General features: G+C 40.6%; 1 protein-coding gene across 8 annotated transcripts in view; it reads left to right on the forward strand.

Moving 5' to 3' along the window:
• Nucleotides 1-26733, forward strand: part of KLF12 (Kruppel like factor 12) — a 262604-nt gene that overhangs the window by 139453 nt on the left and 96418 nt on the right. For all 8 annotated transcript variants that reach the window (XM_042456792.1, XM_042456797.1, XM_042456796.1 and 5 more), the window contains one exon: nt 1731-2265. In XM_042456792.1, the coding sequence (XP_042312726.1) occupies nt 1731-2265 (535 nt within the window). The remainder of the gene's footprint in view (nt 1-1730; nt 2266-26733) is intronic.

Here is a 26733-nt window from a genome sequence, read left to right on the forward strand (position 1 = left end):
AAGCAAGGCTGAGGGTATTGAAAGTCACTGAGGGGCCCAGCAGAACCACCACACTCCACCTATCCACCAAGCATAAGTCATCCACCAATGGGAACCATAGCTATCTCTGATATACACCTAAGCAAAAAAAGAAATGCTTTCATCATACTATTTTCAACTCTTTCAAAATATGCACATAGAGTCCTTTGCAACCCGGAGGGCAGCCCTGTTCATGTCTGCAAAGAAACAGGAAGTGCTGCACATTTTTCAACACTTACAGCTAAAGAGCCAACACTGATAAATGTTTATGTTAATCAGCTTTGGCATGTGGAGAGAATCTGAGCTGCTGAGGTTTAAGTAGGTTGTGAATGTGAGCCCTTATTTGTGTTTTTCTCTTGTGAAAATCTTGCTCTCCTTTCTTTAAATTATGTACATATTTTCCAAATAATTGTCTGAGACTGATGTTCACTAGCTGTAATGTTGAAAGAGGAGTCTAACCTCCTACTAAATATGAGAATGTGATTCAGGTGACAGAAATGAGGTAACTATGAAATGGACCAACTGTTTTGGGAGAAAAGGGAGCGAGCGGGTAGAAAGTTGAAATGGACAGCATTGCCTTGCCTGTGAATTTGCAGTGCTCCAACAACAGACGTAGCTTTCTGTTAAAAACATAATCCTTATGCCGCAAGATGGTACAATAAAACAGTAGCTTTATTTTAGAACTATTGGACTTGTCTATGGAAAAAAAGCAAGTGAATTAATGATGACTTAGTCCATTTGAAATACAGAGATAACATTCATAAGAATGAATATTTTTCAGAAAAGCTTGTGTTTACATGAAAGAATTCATTACTTAAGACCGTATGTAGAGAGATCTTGTAGCACCTTTGAGACTAACTGAAAGAAGAAAGAAGTTGGCAACATGAGCTTTCATAGACTTAAGTCTACTTCCTCAAATTCATGGTCGATGAAAGCTCATGCTGCCAACTTCTTACTTTCAGTTATTCTCAAGGGTGCTAGAAGATCTGTCTACGTACTGATTCTACAGATTAACACGACTATATCTTTGAATATTTAAGACTGGTAATACTTGTATAATGAGATTTCACTGTAAGGAAGAACTGTCTAAATAGTAATAAATAATGACAAAGGAAGGGCTGGTTCAGATATGTTCCATCCATGAAGCAGGTAAGATAAAGTAGTGGATTCAACTTGTTTAGAAACATAGATGAATACTTTAGAGAGGCTCTGGGCAAGTCCTTTGGAATATCCTCCTTCTTCACACCATTCTAGTTTCTACATGGCCAAGCAGTAGAAGGGGTGGGCATGCATATATTTCCCCCCTTTCCCCTCCAGTCAAGCTTTTTACTAATATGATGGGCTGGTACTGTCTGTATTTTCTGACTCAGATGATGGACTGAGGTATTCTGGAAAAAAGAAGATGGGCATCAACGACCTTGTTTCATCACAGTAGGGTGAACACAGCCAGTCCCCAGCCCTATAAAAATGATAGCAAAAACAGAACAATGGATGTTAGAAAACCTGATATGTCCCAATGAACCCTCCAAAAACCATAGTGAGAAAGCATTTGGTCTTCTTGAGTTAACAACTTTTCCTTGCTCACTACTATTTACCCCCAAAATAAATACCTAAAATAAATTTTTACACTCTTATTCATTAATTTTTTTAAAAAAGCATTGGCTTCCAAATGGTGATGACCTGTTTTGCTTCCCTTCTCTCCTTCCCTTCAGTCTCCAAACACTCAGAGTTACCCAGATATGGAAGCTGTACCCCTGTTGCTGAACAGCATGAAGGCAGATCCAGAGGAAGACTCTTTGCCCACAGACCATTTCCAAACGCAAACTGAGCCAGTGGACTTATCAATAAACAAAGCCCGATCATCCCCCATTGCTTCATCTTCACCGGTATCCATCACTGCATCAGCATCTTCTCCTTCTTCTACTTCAACTTCTTCTAGTCGTCCAGCTTCATCACCAACAGTAATAACATCAGTATCTTCAGCGGCCTCTGCTCCATCAGTATTAACTCCAGGACCACTTGTGGCATCTGCGTCAGGTGTTGGAGGACAGCAGTTTTTGCACATAATCCATCCAGTACCTCCTTCAAGCCCCATGAACCTACAGACCAACAAAATGAGTCATGTACACCGCATTCCGGTGGTGGTACAGTCAGTACCTGTGGTCTACACAGCTGTGAGATCACCAGGGAATGTGAACAACACTATAGTAGTACCGCTACTGGAGGATGGGAGAAGTCACGTGAAAGGTAAGATCTTTTCATGTAAAATGTGTTTGTGTATGAGGTCTAGTTGATTAACACTTGCTAGATCATAAGGGAATGCCTAATAGTTTTACAAGCCAACTATTTTTTTTCTTATTCTGTTAAGTATAAAAATGTAAGAAAATGAATTAAAAAAATCAATGCTTGGTATCTGCTCTTTGACCAGGTATGTGGAGAAGCTTTGGAAAACACATTAGATACTAAGCCAGAAAGCTGGTACTGTAACAGTTCCCTAAAATCAACTTCTGTACTTCAGAACTAAAGAGTGCCAATACACTACGGTTTTTAAAAAGAGATTCAGAAAATGACAGGCCAGTTAGCTTAACATCAGTTCCAGGTGAATTGTGGAAAGCATTATTAAATATGAAGCTATCAAACTTGTAGAAGGGCAAGCCCTGCTGAAAAAAGAATCTGTATGACTTCATCAAAGGTATGTCCTATTCCATTAAACTTTTAAAGTGTTTTGAGAGTGTCAATAAATATGTGTGCACAAGTGATTTGTTAGACATCATTTACTTGAGCTTCAAAGGACTTTTGAGAAAACTCCCCATGCAAACGTAGCAGCAATGAGATATGACAAGAACTCCTCTTAGGGATAAGTGGTTGTGATTAGAGAAAAGTAAGCAGAGATTTGGAATAAGTGAATAAGTGACAATTTCTTGCAAAGATAATATGTAAACAGTAGTTCCCCCAAAGAGGTGTGTTAGGGCCATTACTTTTAATCTTATTCATGAATGATTTGGACAGTTACAGCAGGGTCTCTTTCACACTGCACAATTACTTTGATACCATTTTAACTTCCACTACTTCATCTCGTAGATTCTTGGGTTTTGTAGTTTGGTGAAGGGCAATAGTTCTCTGGTTGAGAATTCACGCATTCTTAAACTGTGAATCCCAGGGTTCCATAGAATGGAGCCACATTAATTAAAATGTTTTTTAAGGTGCTATAATTCTGCAGTGTGGAAGACACCTAAATTGGCCAAGTTCAAAGGCAACACCAAAATATGTATGGTGGCCAGAATAAAAACAGCTTGCAAAGAGCTCCCAAATGTTTTCTCCAGACTGTGGTAATGGACATTAAAGTGACAAATGAAGTTTAGTATTTGCATGTGTAAAGTAATTTTAAAAAAGTTGATTTCATGTATACACTAACATTGTTGGAGGCGCCAGTGACTGACCAAGATTTGAGGCTTGTGATGAATAACTTGATTTTTTTTAACAATAGTGTAGCTGTTATACAAAAAAACGAATTCCGTGCAAAGTAACATTTGTATAGGAATCAAAAATAAAACTGATAGTATCATACTGCTCTTATACAAATATATAGCAAAACCACATCTTGAGTAATAGAATCTTAGAGTTGGAAGGGGCTGCAAGGGCCATGTATAAGTAGTCCAGCTCCCTGTCATGCAGATCAGCTAAAGCACCCCTGAAAGCTGCCTATCCAAACTTTGTTTAAAGACTTCCAAAGATGGATGGTCCACTAACCTCTGAAGCAGTCTTTTCCACTATTAAACCATTCCTTAAGTAAAGTAATTCTTTCTAATATTTAGGTGAAATCTTTTTCTTGTAATTTGAATCTGCTGGTTCATGTTTTAGTGTCTGGAGCAGCAGAAAACAAGCTTGCTACATTGTCTACATGACATCCCTTCAGATATTTAAAGTGGTTATCATGTCACCTCTCAGACCTCTCTTCTCTGGGCTAAACATACCAAACCTTCCAAGTCTTTATTCATAAGGCTTAGTTTCCGACTTTTATCGTTACTCTTCACTGGAGGTGTTCCACCTTATTGGTATGCTGCTTGAAGTGTGATACCCAGGACTGGACACAGTGCTTTGTGGAGGCTGGTGAATATCACATTAATGTACATGCTTGAATATCCAGAGAAAAATGGTGGTATTTCCAGAATAAAAGAGCTAAAATACTGTCAGAACAAAACATAATGTCTTCACAGATAATATGCAAATAGGGAACTCTTTTTAAGAGAATTAGAAGTTCAGAATAAAGAATCAGAAATGCAGGTGCACTCTGGGATTTTGTAGGAGTAGTAAAAAGTTTAACATCTAAATCTAGTTACAAGTCCCAACTAGAGTAGACCCATTAAATCAACGGGAACTTGGTAAGGCAACTCTTATGCAAAATCAGTTGATTCGGTTAATTGAATCAAAATAGAGGGCTTGTCTCTATTGCTAGAATACTCCAGGCTGCCCCCCAGAAAATTCTGGGCCCTGAATCCCTCACCACTTGCTGAACACAATGGGTGGCTGTGGTTCCCATGAGCTGGCCTGTGCCACCACTGTGGGTGCAAGTTGCTCTGAGGTCAGAAGAAGGTGCCCAGCCTCATTTTGACCTCAAACAAGCCCAGAGTGACTTGCTTCTGCAGGATGATCGACAGGAACACTGAGGGACTTTTAGCCACCCGTTGCTCATTTTGCTCCAGGTTTTCTAGAAAACCTTGAATCAGGTCTGGGCATTGTAAGCAGCTTAGACCTGATTCAGGGTTTTGGGGCAGCATGGTGCAGACACCACACAGCCAGTCTGAGGAGAAATTCAAGGTGTAGGGGCTAGTACAGACAAGCCTAGATGTACCAATTGAAATAGACCATGTTGACTACAAAGATGTGACATCACAGAATGCTTATTATATGTAGTCTGCTAAGGTTTGGGAGTTGAAGTTCAATTTAGCTTGACTGACCCCCCCCCCCAATCATTTTACAGACTAAAGGACAGAATGAACTGTGTGGACATAGTCACTTATAGGCATGCAGAAATGACTGGGCTAGAAACCAAGCTTAGAAATGCTACATCCTATGTTATCCCAATCTATATTACTTTTCTTTCCATGGCTTTGTTTTATATTGGATGGTGTATTGGTTATAGATGTAAGTCAACTCTTATCACCTTCAAGAATTTGATTTCCTGTAAATGAGTTTGAGTTCTACAGCATTCTTATCAAAATGAAAAAAAAGTCACACAGTTTTGCTGTGAAAAATAAAAAATGACAGCCCCTATATTTGTAAGTTAGAACTACATGTGGGTTCATGTTTTTCTTTGTTTCTAGTGACTCTCAAACTTGTATACCCCTAGCAAATTATTTTACTTTTGAAATCACTATAAATAATTATTGCGATTGGTCAGCGTAATTAAAAGCCTGTGGTAAAAGCCTGTGGTAGTTTACTAGTCAAATATGCATATAGGAACGACCCCCACCTTCCTCAGACTGAACAAGAGCACATAGTTAACTGTCTAAGCCGCATAGTCCCATAAAAGCTCAATAAAGTCTGAAAACTGTGGAGTACGTGTAGCTGCACTATAAATTGCAATAAAAATTACCCTGTAGACTCTATATTATGATCATTAAGTTCATGGATGCTGCTGCTGTGTACATAAAGTTTTATGGAATAAATCGACCAGTTTTGCTATCTCTGTCAGAAAGCAAGCTGTTTTTTATTTAAAAGTTGATTGGTGATTTTGGAGCATACTTCTGTGAGCACAAACCATTGATAATCAACTTTCATGAGAAGCATAGAGGAGGCAAATGTGGGGAATCCCCTTGAATATTTCCTTCATTTTGAGGGTGCTTTATTATAAGGCTTATGAGAAGTTACATATTGTCTGTAAGAACATTTGTTTGAGTCATAAAGGAGGGAGTTGTTGTTTCCAATGCAGCTGCTTTGAGGTATATTAAATAAAGCTCTGCACAATATCTAGTCTCACTGGGCTTCATTTGGAGTATTTTATGTCTATCTGTATTTGTCTGAATTGCTAAGGAGTACATTTAGTTTTTACCTTTTTCTGCATTGCTTTTCTGCCCAGTGAAGAGATGTTCTTAGATTTTCTCAAACAGTGTGATTTGTTCCCCCAGAGAATGGGAAGAAGGACTTAGTGGGAAAGCAAATCAAAATGGTTAGTTACTGGAATCTGCAGGTAAGGGTGGGAGAGAATCTGGCCTGAAAGCTTATAAAACCATGGCCCATCAGAGTTATCGGGGTAGGCCAGATAGATCAGCAGCCCGAGTTCCTATAGAACAGACTCCTGGGTTCTTACAACTACCACTGCAGTGCTGATAGATAGTTATTTTCTACCATACTAATGTATTTAAACCCACTTGCCTATTCCCATGTCAGCTTGACTACCAAAGGAGCCCTACATATGGTAAGAGGTTGCTGAAGCATGTTGTAGATGCACAGTCAATTCACTAAGGACGCAGGTCAGATTGAGGGAAAAGCAGGGAGCAGGCTCAGGGCACTGTTAGCATGTGAACAGAAAGTTCACCCCATAATTACACCTTGTCCCCATCTCTTTCTCTTCAGGATAGTTGGTAGGGGTGATCTATTGTTCTCTTTGCGAATCCTGCCAAATTCTTAAGTGATTTTTTTTATTGGAGAGCTCTAGCACGGTTCAGAGGAACTTTGAAACACAACATGAAAGCCATTGCCTTGCAAGTATCTTGCACTAGAGAACAAGCAGTGCTGTAAATTGTAGTTCTTATATATGTTCATTTAGGTTTTTGAGAATATGTCAGATAAATAAGCATCTATGTCTTGTGAAGCAATTGGCATAAACATACCAACTTCAACCATGTATTCCTGGTTTGTTAAACCATAGTTTATTGTGACTTTCTAATGGGAAAAAATGGATTTAAATGCTTCTTCAAAACCGGAGCTAAGAAGACTTACTTTTTGCAGTAGAACTTCCCTAATTCCCCTGGCAGTATGTTCACTGCCAATATTGACATTGGATTGTGCGGGTTTTAATCCAAAACCGTAACTTTTTCAAGCCCTGTCACAGACCATCAACTGTTGTCTTTCAAGCTGGGATGCTCTTTCTCTGCCAGTAAAAAGGACAAGGACTTCATCCCAAGAAAGGATGCACCAGGCTGCATCCTCTAATGCCACCTGTCTTATCACTATCACAGTTACAAGTAACTGCAAGAATGCCAGGGTGTGATTTTGAGAGCTAACCAGAAAAATGGTGAGTTTGGCTGAGAGCATGAAGTGCCTCTCTATTTTTAATCTAGACTTTAGTCCAGGTGTTAAAATGCCTGGAAACAACCAAATTATGAAAACTAAACACTGGCTATCATCATCATAATCACTTCTCTTCTTGGTCATTTGTTCCTTTCCCTTCATTGGGCAATATTTCATCGTGAACAAATTATACTGCCATCTCTATAGACAAGGAAGAATTCTCACAGAGCATTATAAACAAGCCTCCACCCTTCCTCTTGTGGCTTTTTCCTCCCCCTGCTCGGCATGATCCCTTTTTTGTTAATACGTCATGACAAATGCAGTCACACCCACCTTGAGTGTGGGAGTTTATTCCAAATATAGGATGAGATTTTGCTTCCGTTCTATAATGCCAAGCCAGTTTATAAGAATTAATCATCGTTGGTAGCTGCTGGAGATGTCCATAAAGATGTATTACGCCATTAAGCTGCCTTGGATTTATTATGATCAGAATGTCTGGTACACTAGTAGTCTATAAAAATGTTGACTTTATGCTCTCTTGGATTTTAAGTTTCTCTGATGTAATCCTGGTTATATACTTTTTTAAAATAATAATATAATACTAATAATAATAATATAATAATAATTACTAAAATAATAATAATAATACTAATAATAATAATACTAATAATATAACATAAATACAGTCCTGGGCTGATGCTGAATTCTTTGTGAGTGAATAAAATGTTGCAAGATCTGCCAGTATGTTTGAAGAAATACATTTGTACATAGTGTGCTTCTGGTTTTTGACTGGGGTCACCACATTAAAAAATTACCCCTCACTGTCAAAACACAGGGTGCCTAAATCCCCATATGGAAACTAGTACGACCTAGGACCACTACCCTATGCTTTGTTCCTATTGAAGATGTGAAGGTGTTGCATGTAAACTACAGTACCTCGGTAGCTCTGTAGGAACTGTTCTCCTGGTGGTCAGTCCCTTTGGTCACAGCAAGCAGGTTTTAATTGTATTAAAACAAATGGTACAATTCTTTTTGGCCGATGTTGCAAATGCTCAAGTTACCCGTGGGATGGAGGAAAGTGGTGGAAGGTCCCACTTTGGTTATCTATAAAGGCTGAGAAGGAAGCAATGACAAATGGAGGGAGAAAGGCTGAAAAGCCGTTTCTCATTGCTTACTTACATAGTCTATGAAGTGAAAAGCACTGTGTTTCAGTTCATATGTTTAAGTGTCTATCTGAGGTATTGGATCTGTGGTAGTTTATTCCTATGTGTAAGAAACGACTGAGGGGAATTGATTTCTTTGCACCAGTTCACATCACAAGGCATTAGAAGAGTCACAAGTCTTCTGCTAACATTTATTTCCCAAAACTACATGAATGGGCTTAATGGCAAGTTCTAGAGCTGGCATGTATGTTTAAGGATTTTTTTTAAAACCAGAATCTAAAGCTTTTCATGCTACACATTATCACTTATGGGAGGGGAACCTAGCACAATGGCAGACCACTTACTTTGTATACAGAACATCCCAAGCTGAATACTTGCAGTATTGAATGAAAACACAAGACTGGGGGTAAATGGTTTTATTTTTGCTGTTGCATGGCTTCAAGTTGTTTCTGCTTTATGACAATCCTAAGGTGATCCTATCACAAGGGTTTCTTGGCAAATTTCTTCAGAGGGGATTTGCCATTGTAAGGCTGTGAGTAGTGTAGACTTGCCCAAAGTCACCCGTGGGTTTCTGTGGCCAAGATGGTATTTGAATTGAACCCTAGTCTCCAGAAATTTGTCTTACACTCAAACCAATACACCACACTGGCTCCCTAGAAGTGTAGAGCCATGGATAATGTGATGGCTAGGTAAATCAGTTGTTTGATTCAATATTAGTCAGTTTCATATTTTCATTTGAAAAACATCTCTACATCTTTCTATCTAGTTGCAAAGGAAAGTTAATAGTTGTTAAAAAAAATTCCTTCCTACTTTAAAACCTATGGCAACCCTAAGGTGAAACTGTCATGGAGTTTTTTTGGTAAGTTCCGTCAGAGGGTTTTTGCTATTGTCTCGCTGAGGCTGAGAGAGTGTGCCTTGGGTTTCCCCTGGAAGTCAAGCCCCCAGAAGTCCCATCTCTTGCACTTGGTGGCACCTGGTGCGGGAATGCCACTGTGTGTGGGCACTCAGTCTCTAAAAGGTTCATCATCACTGCCCTAAATTACGGAGGAGGGGATACTTGTTTTTGAACCATGTCTTATATGTCTCCAAGTCAACTTTCATGTACGATGACCCTGTCCTAGGGTTTGTTTACAAGATTCATTCAGAGGTTTGCACTGACTTCCTCTCATAGGAGATTATCAGACGGGGGGAAATCAGGGGAGGGGGAGACATACTCCAGGCAAAATAGCGCGATCATGCTGAAGATTTTCAGATGACGTTGTGCTTATCCAGAGACTTAACCCATGAAGATACAGGAATGCTCCAGCAACAAACCATTCCTGTGACTTCCTCGTGAATGGTTTATTACTGGACATTCTTTGTTCTTCATGGGTTAAGTCCTGGATGAGCGCGATGTGTCTGAAAATCTTCAGTGTGATCACGCTACTTTGGTAGAAGTTTTCCCCACCTTCTTTGCTGGGAGTATACCTTTTATTCCTGGCTTTTCCCCCATCTGATATCTCCCATACTGAGAGTATTCAAGATACTAGCTGTGTTCATCCATAGAATCAGTATGTAGAGAGATCTTGTAGCACCTTTGAGATTACTGAAAGAAAGTGTTGGAAGAATACAAATGCATCTGGGAGTAGACTTTGTCTATTAGCTCATGCTGCCAACTTCTTTCTTTCAGTTAGTCACCAAAGGTGCTAGAAGATCTGTCTACATACTTATTTGAGAGCTGTTACTTGCCCAAGATCACCCAAGGGGTTTCCCAGCCTGGTCTCCTAGACTCGTAGTTCAAACACAAACCACTACACCGCACTTCCTCTCTTGAACCACTTACTTCCCTATTTTGTAGTATAGTTATACAGTGGGCTTTATTTTGGATTGGTACTCCATACTGCCATTAGTAATTTAGGGGAAAGAATATCCCTGGTACTTCACTCTCTCTTTTTCTCCCTGTTAGTCAGGGAGGAGGCTGTGCTCCTACTTATCTGCTTGCTCTCATTGAAGATGTAAAATGTCTTCATTGGATATAAAAACTACTCATTATGTATTTACTGAAGTCTTACATTTATCTGCAAATGTAGTGCCAACACAAAACATGCAGTAGCTTCAGTATCCATGCCACAAGCCCAGCCATATAACATACACTTCAAAGCTAGTTTCTAGACTAGCCAGATAAAGATGTGGGGGTGCATTTTTGTATGTGCACACCCATGAAGCCACAGAAAGGAAAGGGAGGGGATTATTGCATACATGCCCCCCCTTTCTTGCCTTGGGTGGTTTCTAAGCTGCATGTGTCATCATCCCTATAACTAGTAAAACTAATGTAATTTGAGTCTGAAATTTGCCTCACACGTTATTCTGAATTGAATGTTCAGGCCAGTCTAAACCATGAATAGTGTTCCTATTGCTGCTGTTTACTTCCATCATACTATGACTACTTCTGTATGTATATACAGTAGCTGTGTATTTCAACATATTAGAGTGCCAGCCTCTCATCATTGAGAATTTTGAGACTAGTTTATACACGTTGGAGTAGGCAAAGATGTTCCCAGAGAACCGTTACTCCCGCACTCACTGAAAGCCCCAATAGGATCTTTTGCTTAAGAAAATTGCTCATTCCCATCTAAGACTATGGTGGGTACATGCTTTATCTACATATATGTAATAAAATGAAATGAGTCAGGGAATTCTCCCTTTTTGGCCTGTTACAGACAGGCCAAAATAAAGCTGCTTCGAGTCACTTTGGAGGTCTGGTATTTCATGATGCATGAGTCCTAGAGTCCAAAAGCCACACCAAGCTGCACTCCAGTCTCTTAGGACCGGAGCGTGGCTTTGGTGTGGTTTGGACTTTTAGGACGCATGCATCATTGAAATACCATATCTCAAAGTGACTCGAAGCAGCTTTATTTTGGCCTGTCTGTAACAGCCTTTGTCTTCTTTAAAATATTTCCAATATCTGCTGTTTTAAAATTTGAGAATAGCCTCCATTGTGGTTTCTCTGTGATCCGTTTACTCCATCCTGTATCCACACTGCCTGTGGAGGGGGAAAATGTAGTGTTAGTTGGTATGGCAGGTATGGGAAGTCTAAAGAGGCTTCTGGGATTCAGGGCAAAAAGCACATTGACAGATGCATCTTATTTATTTATTTTATATTTGGGATCCTGCCTCACAGTTTTCAAGAGTAGCCACCATCTCCATTAGAGGCCCAGTGTCTGGAAATCTCAAAATGTTTAAATTATGACATTGAACAGACTAGACTTAACAGTTATTGGAACATGGCAGCCAGACACCTGTCTCCCATTTTTTCTCTGTATAACACCTAGTAGTACAGTTGGCCCTCCACAGTCACAGGGGTTAGGGGTGCTAGACCCTTGCAAAAATCCACAAATATGTGGGGGAAGGCAGGAGGGGTGTACACATGCACTTCTCTTCCCCTACCCATGCATACACACCCTCCTGCCATCCCCCATGCTTTGCCCAGCTGACAGAAGCTTCCCTGTGCCACCCAAAGCTGAGGGAAGGTGGGGAGGCATACACACACCCCCTTCCAGGCTGCTCCCTCTCTCCTGGGCTTTTTTTCCTCAAGGGGAAAGCCCAAGAGGAAGGAGGAGGAGCAAGTTCATGTTCCCTTCCCAGTTGTACACACAAATAATAAAATCTGTGATATTAAGCTAAAGAGTGGAGGGCCAACTATATTACCTGCATCTATAATAAAAATGCACTCATTTTCTCATCTCTTTGCCAGCCCCAGTCAAAGATATGGAGCCGGAATAGTAGATCTGTGACTCACCTGTCATCTGATTGAGTGGGCACAGCCTATTTCCAAATTGTGGTGTAGTAACACCCCTGCTCCGGTCATGAGCATTGGAGATGACCCGACAGGTAAGAAATATTAGATATTTGGGAGCAGAAAGCAAATATAAACCATGTCAGAGAAACTTGACCTGCCAGACATTTCTCCTACAACTCTTATAGCCCCAGCATGGCCAATGGTAAAGGATGGTGTATAATACCTAGAGGGCAAAGGTTCACTCTTAGGGTTGTTTTCAGCCTCAGATGCATGTTCAACAACATATATACTTAGTCATTCTAAGAATGCAAAGCTTCTCTCTTTGGCTGCATCTGCCTGCAGAAATAATCCAGTTTGACACTACTTTAACTGCCATGGCTCAGTGCTATGGAATTCTAGGACTTGTAGTTTGTTGTGGCACTAGAGCTCTCTGACGAGAAGGCTAAATAGTTCACAAACTATAGTTCCCAGAATTCCAGAGCATTGTGCTGTGGCAGTTCAAGAGTGTCAAACGCGTTTGTTTCTCGCAGAGCAGATGGAGCTTTTGTCGATTTTCTTCTTGCCCTTAATGCACATTTTTTATTAAATTGTTGGGATGTTATTTCCCCCTTTAGGTGAACATATTCTTGAATGTTTCCACTGTGCTTGGGTGGATGAGTTTTGTTCGCTGGCTGATAAGGTGGAGCAAAATGTTGTGTAATTGGAAAACTGATGGTGCCATGTAGTAGCATTAGGATATCACCCTTTTCACCTCAAAACATTTCTTCAATCACATCTTATCTTTAGGTCACAGAGGTTTGTGCTCTCATCCTATAGCTTGTGCCCTTCACTAAATTCCCTGGATTGGTAACACACTGTAGAGTTTCTTCAAAAGCAAGATTGAACTGGACAATCCATTTAAAAAGTTGGTTTAAAACTGCAAAGCATCAGCAAATCAGTGTACAACAACCTTAAGTGATGCTTCCAGTTGCTCTTGTTGTTGCACAAGATGAATCCAGTAATATGCAATCAATACATCATATTTCTGACAGCTGAATTTGCTTATTAGCAGCTAATTAGAAACTGCAGTGGCACTATGTCATTCTGCGCAGTGGTCATTTGTATTTGTAGAAAGCTTAAAACATACTGGGCACAATCCATTATTGGATTAAAGTTAAATGTTTCAATACTTCTCTATTCTATTAGTAATATAATCTATTATGACGTTAAATAATGATTTACATACCAAAGAGGGCAAACCAATTTGTTAGCAAATTGTCTCTTACGTAGCTCATTACTTGTTGTGTTAAATCATCTGTAACAGTTCAAACCTACATTTCTCTTCAAACTGTATTTACCCTGGTTATACAGTACCTAGTTGCCTGCTTTCTAATCTACTTCTAGTAGATTTATGCTACTAAGTCCAGTTGCTTAAATATAAGATTTTATATTTATATACAGTACTGTATTTTTTCTCTGTGTTCCAGAATGGGTGGGATTGTTTTGAGGCAGAGTCAGGGTGTGTGTTATATGGACGCTTTGCTCCGACTCTGCCCCCAAGCCGCCTTTAAGGCTGGTCTGCACAGGGCCTTAGTCTCCTGTGTTGGGAAAGTTCAACCACACTTCCATCTATACATCAGTTAACCTGCAAACTCAGGTGGAGGAAAGCACCCAGTGACATCCCGACATCTTCCTCCCTTCCCAGTTTCATATATTTTAATGTTTCAGTTTTTTAAATAACTCCATCAATAGTCTTTGTAATACAGCAGTAGGTGCTTTGCTAGACACACACATACACACATTGAGGTGCAAGACTAGGGATACACTGTAGAAATAATGCAGTTTGACTGTAACTACCTTGGTTCCAACTTACAGAATCCTGGGATTTGTAGCTTTTGAGGCACAGGCTCTCTTTGTCAGAGAGGATGGAAGATCTTGTAAAACTACAAATCTCAGGATTCAATAAGATGGAACTACAGCACTTAAATGGGTCAATCTGCCTTATTTCTACAGAGAAGATGCGCCCCAAGAAAGAGAGGGAGGGAAGAAAACCATCGTTGGTGCTTTTTCCTGCTGAGAATCTCAGGTTGACTAGTGTGTGTGTGTGGTGTGGTAGGGTAGATGTCTTTTCAGAATAGTAGCTTAATGCTTTGGCACTAAGGCTCTAGAGAGAGTTTTAAAATTAAAAGAGCAAGGAAGAAGAGAAGGAGTAGGGTGGGATTGGATAAGGAATGGTATGAGAAGGAATGTTAAGAGAAGACATCAGTTTATTTCTCCTCCATCTAATTCTTGCATAAAGAGAGAACAGGGGGAGAGGGGGAGATTGAAAGAGTGAGAGAAAGACAGAGAAAGAGAATGAATGTGAATCTGGGTCTCTGATAATGCCTCCAGGAGTGACCTAAAGAGGTGTGGCACATCTCAGTGCAAATCATCAGTTTCAAAGAACCCATAGACAGAAATTCCTACCTATCTATATGCAATTGTGTTGCAAGTAATGGGTGTTATGGTAGTGATGTTAGCATTTATATCTCATTTTTGAAGCATTCAGAGCTCTGTGTAACATTATTTCAACAATTCTTACAGCAGCCCCAGAAGACATGAGTATAACTGAGTGGGCAGGACTGTTCATCACATCATTTCTCTCTGTGTGTTGTCATATAAGCAGGTTGACATAAAAATTGATACTTAAAAATCTATCCCAGAATATGATATAAAATTAGTGGTGTGCAATGTAATAATAGCCTAATGACTAGAGTGGTTTAACAGAGTACAACAGGGGAGCTATGGGGGCAGGGGGGCACCTGAATCTTTCCCCTTTCTACCTTTGCTCATTGTAACTGTTTGTGCTTTAGGATTTAGAGCAGATCATTAAACAGAGAATCTGTGAGCATTTAGAAGGGAATGCCATAATCACAAAAAGTCAACTTGGGTTTCTGAAAAACAAGTCTTGACAGACTAATGTGATATCTTCGTTTTACCAGCTTGGTAGATGAAGGGAACTGCTGTAGATATTGCATATCTTGATATCAGTAAGGCCTTTGACAAGGTCCCCTATGACATTTTTGCAAACAGGCTAGAAAAACATGGGCTAGACAGTGCTACTGTTAGGTGGATTTTTAATTGGTTTACCAACTGAACCCAATAGGTCAGTTGGTGCCACAGGGTTCTGTCCTGGACCCAGTGCTATTCAACATCTTTATCAATGACTTAGATGAAAGAATAGGGAACATGCCTATCAAATTTGCAGATGACACCAAATTAGGAAGAACAGCTAATAGCCCAGAAGACAGGATCATAATTCAAAATGACCCTAATAGATTAGAAAGCTGGGCCAAAGATAACAAAATGAATTTCAGCATAGAGAAATGTAAGATACTGCACTTAGGGTGGAAAAATGAAATGCACAGATATAGGGTGGAGGACACCTATGTGAAAGGGATCTAGGAGTCCAAGTAGACCACAGGTTAAACATGAGTCTACAGTGTGATCCAGCAGCTAAAAAGGCCAATAGAAGTATAGTATCTAGATCAAGGGACGAAATAGTGCTATTCTGTTCTGCCTTGGTCAGGCCACACCTGGAATACGTGTCCAGTTCTGGGCACCACATTTCCAAAAGGATGTTGAAAAGCTGGAACATGTCCAGAGAAGGGCAATTAGAATGGTGAAGGGTCTGGAAACCATGCTCTGTGAAGGGAGACTTAGGGAGCTGGGCATGTTTAGCCTGGAGAAGAGAAGGTTAAGAAGGGATAGGATAGTCTTGTTTAAATATTTGAAGGGTTGTCATATTGAGGATGAAGCAGGCTTGTTTTCTGCTGCTGCAGAGAATAGGACCCAGAACAATGGATGCAAGCTCCAGGAAAAGAGATTCCACCTCAACATTAGGAGGAACCTCCTGGCAGTGAAAGCTGTTCGGCAGTTCAACACACTTCCTTGGAGGTCTTTAAACAGAGGCTGGATGGCTATCTGTCAGAAGTGCTTTGAGTTCCCTCATGGCAGGAGTTTGGACTGGATGGTCCTTGTGGTCTCTTCTAACTCTATTATTCTTGGATTTTAAACTCCTCTTTACTTTTCTGTTTTTATCTGTCCCCCCTGCTGCAAAGGTTTTTCATTTTTACAAAGAAGAGAGTATCAGGGTTCCATTGTATGTGTTGTAGTTTGATCCTCAGTCTACATTCACAAGAAAACAGGCTAGGAATTTGAGAACTCACCTTTTCTCTCGCTGACCTGTCAGACTGCATCCCTAAGCAAACATATCTCACCTGTCAACAAACTCCAAATATGCTTTGGAATGATGTTTCTTTGCATATGTTTGTCCTTCCCTTCAGAAAGCAACACACAACATAGAACACATCTACGTATTTAGACATACATGAGGATGTGTCCTCTGTAAGATCAGGTATAGCCACAGGGACACCACAGTTAAGGGCTCACCCAAATCATGTGGTTTCCTGGGTTAGAGATATAAGTGACATCCAGCCCTCCTACACAGATGCATGCTCCCAGAGTCAAGGTGCTTCATACATCCAAGTGTGAATGAATTTATTTTTGGACATTTTGTGCAAATAAATTAAAATAAAATCTCATAAGTGTCTTTCCCTGTACCTGGCAGTAAAAATGCAACTGCAATTGTCCTTTCACGATACCCATCAAAGCTGCTACCGAATGGTAGAGATGTTTAATGGTAGGGCTGGCCTACCTTCCTTATGCCAGAGGGTGAGTTGTCACCAATGAGCGAGGAGAAAACATGCCCAGCTTGCTTGCCAGATAATGCAACCTGCTGGGGGCTCAACAGTCTTACAGTTGGAGTCCCATTCTGGTGCTGGTGGTTTCCATTCTGTTACAGCAGTGATTCCTAAACTCTTATCTTCTAGGTGTTTTGAACATCAGCACCCAGAACCCTCAGCCATCTTGGCCAACAGTCTGGCATTCAGGGAGCTGAAGTCTTGAGTTTGGGAATTTACAGGCTGGAGGCTTGGTTCAGGCTGCCTTTTAACATCAAAGAATTACATGAGCAACTCAGTACAAAATGGATTTGTTGTAAGCTCCCCTCACCAACAGCACATAAAGAATATTAATACAGTATTCCTCATTCATTGCCAAGAAATCACGGTCTTGCAGTATTAGCAAACTTACTGTGTAATTAGTTGCATAATTCAGAAAGGGCAAGATAATATAGCTGCCATTTTAAAGTCACAGCTAAATGATGAAGATGATGGAGTATCATTTGCAAATAGGCTTTAATACTGAGGAATGTTTCTCCTCTTTAATTTGCTAGCAGAGAATTGAGAACTGATGAACTCCTCTTTGTGTCCATCAAGTCTTTCTACCACAATACAAAAAAAATCACAGCAAAACAAAGACAAAAACACACACATAACAAAATAAACCCCTATTTGTTTTCAAGATTAGTGTAGGCAATTGGTGTTCCTGACCAACTCTGTACAGAAAAATGAAATTATCCTTAAAATATATCTTTGTAAAATCCAGCATTTTGTTCATGGCTTTTATAAACATTCAGGATGCTTTTATGTACAGTTGAGGGCTAAGCTACTTTTGAATACCAAGTGATATTCTCTGATGGTAAAAATCTTAGGGTTGAGATTTTAAGAGAAGATGCAGGGGGATGAGAGTCCAGAAGAATTTACAACAGAGATGATCTTGTATCACTGTCATTCAGATTATAATCTCAGTCCTCTGGAGTAGGCAATCTGTGAGAATCTCTGAAGAAGATTATTTTCTACCATGTATAGGGTCCAAATACCTCTAAAGCAAGCAGATCCCATATGATCTTGGAAGCTAAGCAAAGTCAATCCTGGTTAGTATTTGAATGGGAGGTTGCCAGCAAATGTTAAATGCTACAGGCTATATTTCAGAGGAAGGAACTGGCAAAACCACCTCTGAGAATTCTTTCCCCATGAAAACCCTATAAAATCCATCGTATCACCATAAGCGGTCTGACGACTTTCAGATGTGCATGCATACATCCCCCACACACACTTCTCTTGCCAAATAGTTAACTCTGTTTGGTTCTCCCCCCTCCCATTTTGTTTCTCAGGCACAACACCCCATAACCTGTTCATCACCTCTCTATTCTCTCTGATTTCTTATGTTAGCGGCAGACTGACAAACCCTTGGCCCTCCAGATATTTTGAACTTCATCTCCCAGAACCCCTGAACAGTGTGATAATTGATAAGGGAATGTGGGAGTAGTCATCCAAAGCATCTGAAGGGCCACTCCATCTGGAGATGGGATCTTGTTTCTCTGTACATCACATGCAGAGTTTCTGTTTCACAGTGTTGTAAAGGAGGTTGTGGGGCTTAAGCCTGATCTTTCTGTTCATTTAAAATAAATTAATACATGGTACCATGTACAAATCATTCTTGCATGGTGAAGTTTTCTTCAGAATGTGTCCCGTACTAAAGTTCTCTGGACAGTGTTTCTGTGTATGACTAAATTTGGATCCACCCTGTTTCATTTTTACTGTCAGAGAAAGCAAGAATGGTTCTATTTTCTGTTTCCGGTACCAAAATAACTTGATCAACCATAGTTACTATACATCTTGACTGTGCTAGGGTTGCCATATGAAATAAAGGATAGGACAGATGCTCAGTTAATGGCTGTGCAAATAGCAATAGCAAGTACACTTCTATCCCACTTAGAAAAGAAAGGAATTTCAGCTGACATGAGATTCCCTGAACTATTATGTGCCAAGAAAAAAAAGTGAGATTTTTTTGCAGAATAAACCTTGAACTGTGAAGTTTCTCATTAGTTTAGGATTCTCCTTATCAGGGTTTTCTGACACATGAGAAACACATTTTTGACCATCCATCCATCTTCATTCCATCCATAGCTAAATGATACCAATATGCTTGATTTTAAGTATATTTCTCTCCTTTTGAGTTGTTATTTTGGTGGACAATGAAATCCTAATAAAAAGCAAAATAGACCCCTCAAGCCCTTGAAAAAATGGAAACTGTGCACATGCTTTCTTGCTTAGAGTCACATTGATAATGCAGTGTCTACATAGAATGGGTGAAAACCCTTATAGTTAGGAATTTGGCAGCAATAGTGGTGAAGTGTGTTATATTCAAGCTATACACAGCAAGCATCCTGAACACTCATTTTTTAAAAATGAGTGTTTTTAAAATGGAAGGGAGCGAGGGAGCAAGGGAGGTGTGGAAGGGCTCTGACACAGAAATGCAGTGCTGCAAATCTGCAGGACTCACTTCAGCCCCTCCTTAGTACATGCTGACTAATTTTTGATTTGTCAGATATAAAGAGGTTTCCATTTAGATCTGTTTTCCTCAACCTAGATCTCTCCAGATGCTTGGACATCCATACCTATTATCCCTGATCATTTGCAGTGCTGATTGGAAGTTATGAGCCTTATGGGCTAAATAACTCTGCTAAAATATCTGCAGCAGCCCTGTTTGAGGAAGGCTGATCACAAACTGAAGAGAGATCATGGCAGATCTGAAAACTCATATTTCCCAAGAGTCTCTTTGAGCCCAAAGGTCAATATATGGCTAATTTTCCATTGCTATGATAAATCTAGGTAGAAGATTTGTCTGTCTTTCAGAAGTTCAGCAAAATTTCACATTGAGAGTTGTCTTGTGGAATCTAAACATACTCAAGTGTTGTTGTTTCCCCCTCTTTTAGGGAACAGGCTTGCTGCTGTGCTGTGGTGATGATTTCAGACCCCAGAATTCCTTTGGTTGCAAAAAAAGTAGCTTTGCTATTTGGATTAAACAACATATATTTTCTGGCAGGACTGCCCTTAATGCCAATACAGGTGGCCCTCCATGGATCCTTTATCCACAGACTCAACCATTCATGGCTTGAAAATATTTTTAAAATATATTAATTCCAAAAAGCTAACCTTGATTTTGCCATTTTATATAAGGGACAATGCCATTATATTTAATGGGACCTGAGCATCCATGGATATTGGTATACATAGGATGTCCCGGAACCAAATCCCCACAAATACCAAGGGCCCACTGAATAAGAGATATCCCTTATACTGTTAGCAACATCATGTGATTTGTCAGGAAAATATCCCCTAATTTTTAAAACATTGGTGAATACTCTGTGCATCATGGTTATGGAGTTTGGTGAGCATATCTTGGATAAGAGAAGGGGACATGCATTCAAGGTCCATGGCTGTAGAGAAATAGTGTTCTGGACTACTTACTTTACTTCTCAGATTATCAGACCCTCTTTTTCATCAGCTATCACAGAACATTTCTGTGACCTGAACTGCACAAATCATGTTTTGGAATTGTCTTTAAAATCTCTTCCACAACTGTATGTTTTATGTCTTGATACACATTTTTTATGGAGATCCAATGTAGTACATTGGTTTAAGCATTGGACTGCGACTCTGGAAACCAGAGTTCAGTTCCTTGTTTGGCCATAGAAGCCCACTGGGTGATCTTGGATGAGTCACACTCTCAGCCCAAGAAAACCCCATGATAACCCCAGGTCACCTTAGGGTCACCATAAATCGAAAACAACTTGAAGACACACAACAGCAAACATATTTTATAACTCCCAGTGCTGTTTGTACTTTCAACCTTATTGTTTCAATACTAAATACTATTCTAGTTATTAAGTCATCACAGTCAAAGTGATTTGTGGCTTTTAAAAAGAGAGGGGGTTAGTGTTTGTACTATGCATTTCAAGGCATTTCTTGTATGTGTGTGATACCGTGGTTGACAGCCTCTCTTTTGCTATTTGTATTACCTGTGGGAGTGTATAAATACAAGGAAGACTGGATTGATCTAAATTTGGTCTGTGTTAGTTTTGTAGGTGACTAGTAGAAAGTCTATTCCATGTTGTAACCTATGTGTTACTGAGTTTTTAGAATTGTTATAAAATACAGTGGTGCCTCGGGTTACGAAATTAATTCGTAACGCGGCCGCTTTCGTAACCCGAAAAGCCTTCGTAAGCCGAATTGCCATAGGCGCTAATGGGGAAAAGCCGCGATTCCGTGCGAAAAAGCCGAAAAAAGCACCAAAAGTTTTTTCGTAACCCGAAAAAACATTCGTAACCCGAAACAATAATTCCCTATGGGATTTTTTCGTATCCCGAAAATTTCGTAACCTGGGTATTTCGTATCCCGAGGTACCACTGTACTGTCTTTTAAAATCAATGGTTGTATGAGGTGGTCTTCTCAATTGTCTTCACCTTTTGCCCCACACCTTGGAGTGTCCGGAAAGCTGCCACACATATTAAAAATGGGGTGATACCTTAGGATAGTGATGGCAAACTTTTTAGAGACTGAGTGCCCAAACACAGTGACATTCCCACACCGGGTGTCACCATGTGCTAGGGGCAGGACTTTTGGGGGTGGGACTTCCGCCTTCCAGGAGCAGGACTTCCAGGGGTAACCTAAGACACACTCTCTCAGCCTCAGACTAGCAATAGCACCCCCCCCCAATGAAACTTGCTGTGATGATCCCTGGGGTCTAAGCAGCCAAACAGCAACCCTGTTCTTGGCCCTTAGCCCACAGCAGATCATTAATTCCCCCTAGTCTCCTGGGTCTCTGTTCCCACTCCCTGCTGAGCTGAATGACACCCCTAGTGAGCTGCCACCACCCAGTGACTCTACTGTATAATGAATTCCCCTTAGCACACGCTGGGACTTGCTAAGGAATTACAGTTTCCTTCCCTTGCTAACTTAAGCAAGCAACAACCAAGCTATATGGCATGTGTATAAAAGTACAGAGACCACAGATACTTTTAAAGAAAGTATTTATTCTAACTAGACAGTATAGAGCAATAGGTTTCTGTATCATTCATACAAAGCCTTCATGCTTTGAAGGTACAGAATGCATAGTTACAAGACATTCATTTCAGGCAAGCCAAAAGATAAAAATAACAAAAGCCTAGAAGCTCTTACACATTTTCTAAGTTGCTCACACTGAGATGGAATCTTCAGTCCTTGATGGGTTTTGGATGCAAGGAGCTGGCCCCCATTGCCTAGCTTGACCCACATCCCTTAATCCTGCCCTCTTGGCACAGGCCCAACAGCTGGACTCATAAACAAAGGAACACTTTCAAGCCTCATGGTGGGGAAGCCCTTATAAAACCTCTTATTGGAATCATCTGGAAATTCCCAGTCCTACTAAGCTAATTGGTCAGATAAGCAATTATGTCTTCTGTGATGTAGATTCTCAATAGCATGTGATGTAAGCTCTCATTAGCATGCAGGACCTTCCATCACATTTAACCATTTCAAGTCTTCAGATGAATTGAGGACATTTAATTCATCACATTTGCCAAGAAAAGTCACCTTAGAGTTGCCATAGGTTGGAAACGACTTGAAGACACCACACAAACAAATGACACTCTCTCAGCCTCAGTGGATGGTAATGGAAAACTGCCTCTGATGAAACTTGCCACATGATAGTTTCACCTTAGGGTCACCAGGAACTCGGAAAGGAGGGAGGGTGTTCTGGGCCCCTACATTGGAAATTACTTTGAGGCACACAACAGCAAAAATAACAAGCATAATAAATGTCTAATGTCTAAGAAATTAAAATACATTGCATGATGTCATTCTGCTTTGAATTTCCCTGCCTGCACAACAGTACCCAACCAAGTGGGAGTGAACAATGAGATGACATCCCATTTTTAGTGTTTATCTATCAGAAGTTAGGGAGAGAGAAGATGAGAGAGGATTGCTGCTTTGCCTTGCAAATCCATGGTCTTCATAATATCATGTTTTAACCTTAATAGGAATTATTTCATTGAACCCAGTGGGACCAGTCATTTGAATCTTTAGAACTGAACTGCAAGAATGCAAAGTTACATACCATAATTCTTATAACATCAAAGTGGAGACTGCCATGGTCGCCTTGGTCAATGATCTCTGTCTGTGCATCGACAGGGGAAGTGTGGCCCTGTTGGTGCTCTTGGTCCTTCGATACCATAGACCATGGTATCCTTCTGGAGCGCCTGAGGGAATTGGGAATCGCAGGCACTGCTCTGCAGTGGTTCCGGTCCTATTTCTTGGGCAGGTTCCAGATGGTGTCACTTGGCGACAGTTCGGCCAAGAGGGAGTTCAAATCGGGCGTCCCTCAAGGTGTGATACTGTCGCCAAATGCTGTTCAAAATTTACATGAAGCCGCTGGGTGAGATCATCCGGAGCCATGGGGTGGGATGTTATCAGTACGTTGATGATACCCAAATTTGTTTCTCCATGTCTCGGACTGCTTCAGTGACCAAGGAAGGCATCTACCCTCTGAATGACTGCCTGAAGTCAGTAATGGATTGGATGAGGGAAAATAGACTTAAATTGAATCCAAATAAAACGGAGGTACTCGCTATAGGCAATCCTAATCCGGGAATGGTGATAAGCTCTCCAGTTCTGGACGGGGTCACACTTCCCCTAAAGGGGGGAGTGTGCCCGTAGCTTGGGGGTGCTCCTGGACTCGTCACTTCAGCTGTCATCCCAGGTCGACACGACAGCCAGGAGCACCCATTATCAGCTTTGACTGATTTGCCAGCTACGACCCTTCCTGGAATGGGAAAACCTAGAAACGGTTGTACATTCACTGGTAACCTCTCATCTCGATTTCTGCAATGCGCTCTACATGGGGCAACCCTCACGCCACGTTTGGAAGCTGCAATTAGTCCAAAATATGGGAGCCAGATTGGTGACAGGGAGTTCTAAATTTGATTCTATTACACCTGTCTTTAAATCCCTACACTGGCTGCCCATTAGCTTCTGCACATAGTATAAGGTGTTGGTTATTACCCATAAAGCCCTGCATGGCTTGGGCCCAGCTTACCTGAGGGAACGCCTCCTCCCATACAAATTCTTCCCGCACTCTCAGGTCCTCTGGGAAGAACCTATTGCAGTTAGAGAGAACTAGACTGAAGACAACTTCCCAGAGGACGTACTCTGTTGCTGCTCCAAAAATCTGGAATGATCTGATGGAGGAGATCCACCATATAACATCTTTGGAGGCCTTTCAGAAGGCAATAAAAATTGATCTCTTCCGGCAGGCCTTCCCAAACTGATGATCTCAGAATTTTCACTCTCTATTTGTTTAGCTGTACCCACCGGACTTTCATCTCGATTTCTTTTATTAACCGTTTTATTGGGAATAGTTTTTAATGGTATTTTAGGGTGGAAGGGAGATTGGGGAACTAGGATCTAATATGTCCTGTTATTCTTTTATCTATTGATAATCATGTTTGATTTTATTGTTTTTGTTTGTTGTCACCCGCCTCGATCCAATACAGAGAGAGGTGGGATACTTATTATTATTATTATTATTATTATTACATTACTAGTTATTGAGAACCAGCCTGGTCTTGTGGTTTGAGCATTAGACTGTGACTCTGGAGATCAGGGTTTGAATCTCCATTCACCATGGAAACTCTCTGGATGACAATGGTCACACCCTCTTATCCTTATAGGAAAGCAATGGCAGACCCCTTTGAAAAAATCTTGCCAAGAAAACCCCATGACAGAGTTGCTGTAGGGTTGCCATAAGTCAGAAATTATTTTAAGGCACACAACAACAACATTATTGATTATATGTGTAATAACTAGCAAAAGTGTCCTGCTTCTCATGGGTAGACTAGTCCTGGCAATGTCAGTATTGCACAGGTTGCCTCTGTTGAGTTTAAGAGAAATAATGGAGTGTGAAACTCATGGCCTTCTCTTGAGGCTTTCCTCATAGGAATACAGTACAGCTGTTGATTTGGGGCAGCTGAACCTTTCCACCATAACAACATATCTCTGGACCTTCTGCTTTCTGTCTGGTTGCATAACAGTGCATGCAAGACGCTGAGATACTCAGACCCACTGTAATTAGTGATTATCATAATCTAAGTCTGGATTGTAAGAAAATGCAGGCCCCTCTTTCTTTCTTTCTTTCTTTCTTTCTTTCTTTCTTTCTTCCTTCCTTCCTTCCTTCCTTCCTTCCCTCCCTCCCTCCCTCCAGACATGCTTTCCAACTCTACCCTCCAGACAGGCTTTCCAACTGTTACTCTGGTTGCTTCCTGTCTTGCATGTTTCTGCTGCAGAGCCTCTGCTATTCTGCATACTTTCTTTCCCACTTTGTCTGTCTCCTGTCTTGCATGTTCCTGCTCTGAAGTCTCAAATGCTTTGGATGCTTTCCCACTCTCTCTGCTGCTGTGTGGTTTTAGTTACTCATACTGCAGCATTTACTAGTCACTTTTTAGCAAGTTAGATTCTTAATAGAATTCCTTTTGTTAATAGAATCTGTTATGTTGTAGTTAAGGAAGATTGCCACCTAGTAATTGGGTGGCATAGACAATAGACTATAGATTAGTCTGCCACTTAGTAGTAGAAGTGATATTACAGGTTACTAGACACATTTGAGTAGATTAAAATTGATTAATGAGTTTTAAAAACCAAATAACCCCAAGATGCAAATCTCCAAAGTTCTCTTTAGAGTTATGCCAAGGTTCAGGTATACAGACTTCATACAAGCACAGAGGCACATACACATACTCTCTTTTAGTATTATAAAGTGAGAATATGCAGGTTGAGAGTAAGTGGCAGTCAGATATCAGTTCTCTTGACCTGGCTTCTCCAGTCCTGTACACATGGACACCATGGCCTCCAAAAATTGCTTGGTCATTTGTTTTAAAGTGGCTAAAATATTCTCCTCATTCTATTCTTTTGCTATTCTTTTCTCTTCTTGCTATTCCTTTGCCTGTCTGCTTTATTTGCTGGGCGTTTGCTGCAGGTGACCACTTTCATTCTAGTTGAACTTTGGGGTAGCTGGAGGGGAAGAAGAGGAACCAGCAATGACTGAACTGAAGAAGGACAGCTCTGAACAATGGACCAAAGAAACTTGTGGAGAAGAGGATGTTGAAAAAATAGTGATGCTCATTGAGTGTAAGAGATTAAAACAGGGGAGATTATCACACAGGATAAATGACGGATCACTCTCATCCTTACCCCATCCTTATGATACGATTGTGTGAAGATTATCAGATGATGTCTGTCCTTATCCTGTCCTTCAGTCTTCCTTATCACACGATTGCAATAAGATTATCCTACAATGTCACACTTATATCATCCTTCTCCCATCAGTAAGTGGCATGGCCCCATCACTGTGTATTAATGGAAACTCCTGTCAATACAGTGATGGGGCTGCTGATGGGAGAAGGACAAGATAAGCACAGACACAATAAAGATGGAGTAAGGATGGGAGCAATCCCTCCTTACTTTGTGAGATAATCCCCAGGGTCTTGAGAGTAAGATGGACAGTGGAATGGGTAGGACCACAGAAGAGCATGTGGAGGAAGAGAAAGGAAGTCCTTTGTTGTTGTTAGCTATCATTGAGTCAACACCGACTCATGGCATCCCTTTGGGTAAAACATCTCCAAGAATCCCTATTCTCCACTCACTGCCTTGTCCAGATTCCACAAGCCCTTGCCCGTAGCCCCCTTGACCGAATCTATCAATCTGGTCTGTGATCTTTTTCTCTTTCTTTTACCCTCTACCTATCCTAGCAATATTGTTTTTTTTCTAGTGACCCATGCCTTCTAATTATGTGGCCATTATTTTT

This window comes from Sceloporus undulatus, chromosome 3 (genome assembly GCF_019175285.1).
Source record: "Sceloporus undulatus isolate JIND9_A2432 ecotype Alabama chromosome 3, SceUnd_v1.1, whole genome shotgun sequence".
NCBI classification, from domain to species: Eukaryota; Metazoa; Chordata; class Lepidosauria; order Squamata; family Phrynosomatidae; genus Sceloporus; species Sceloporus undulatus.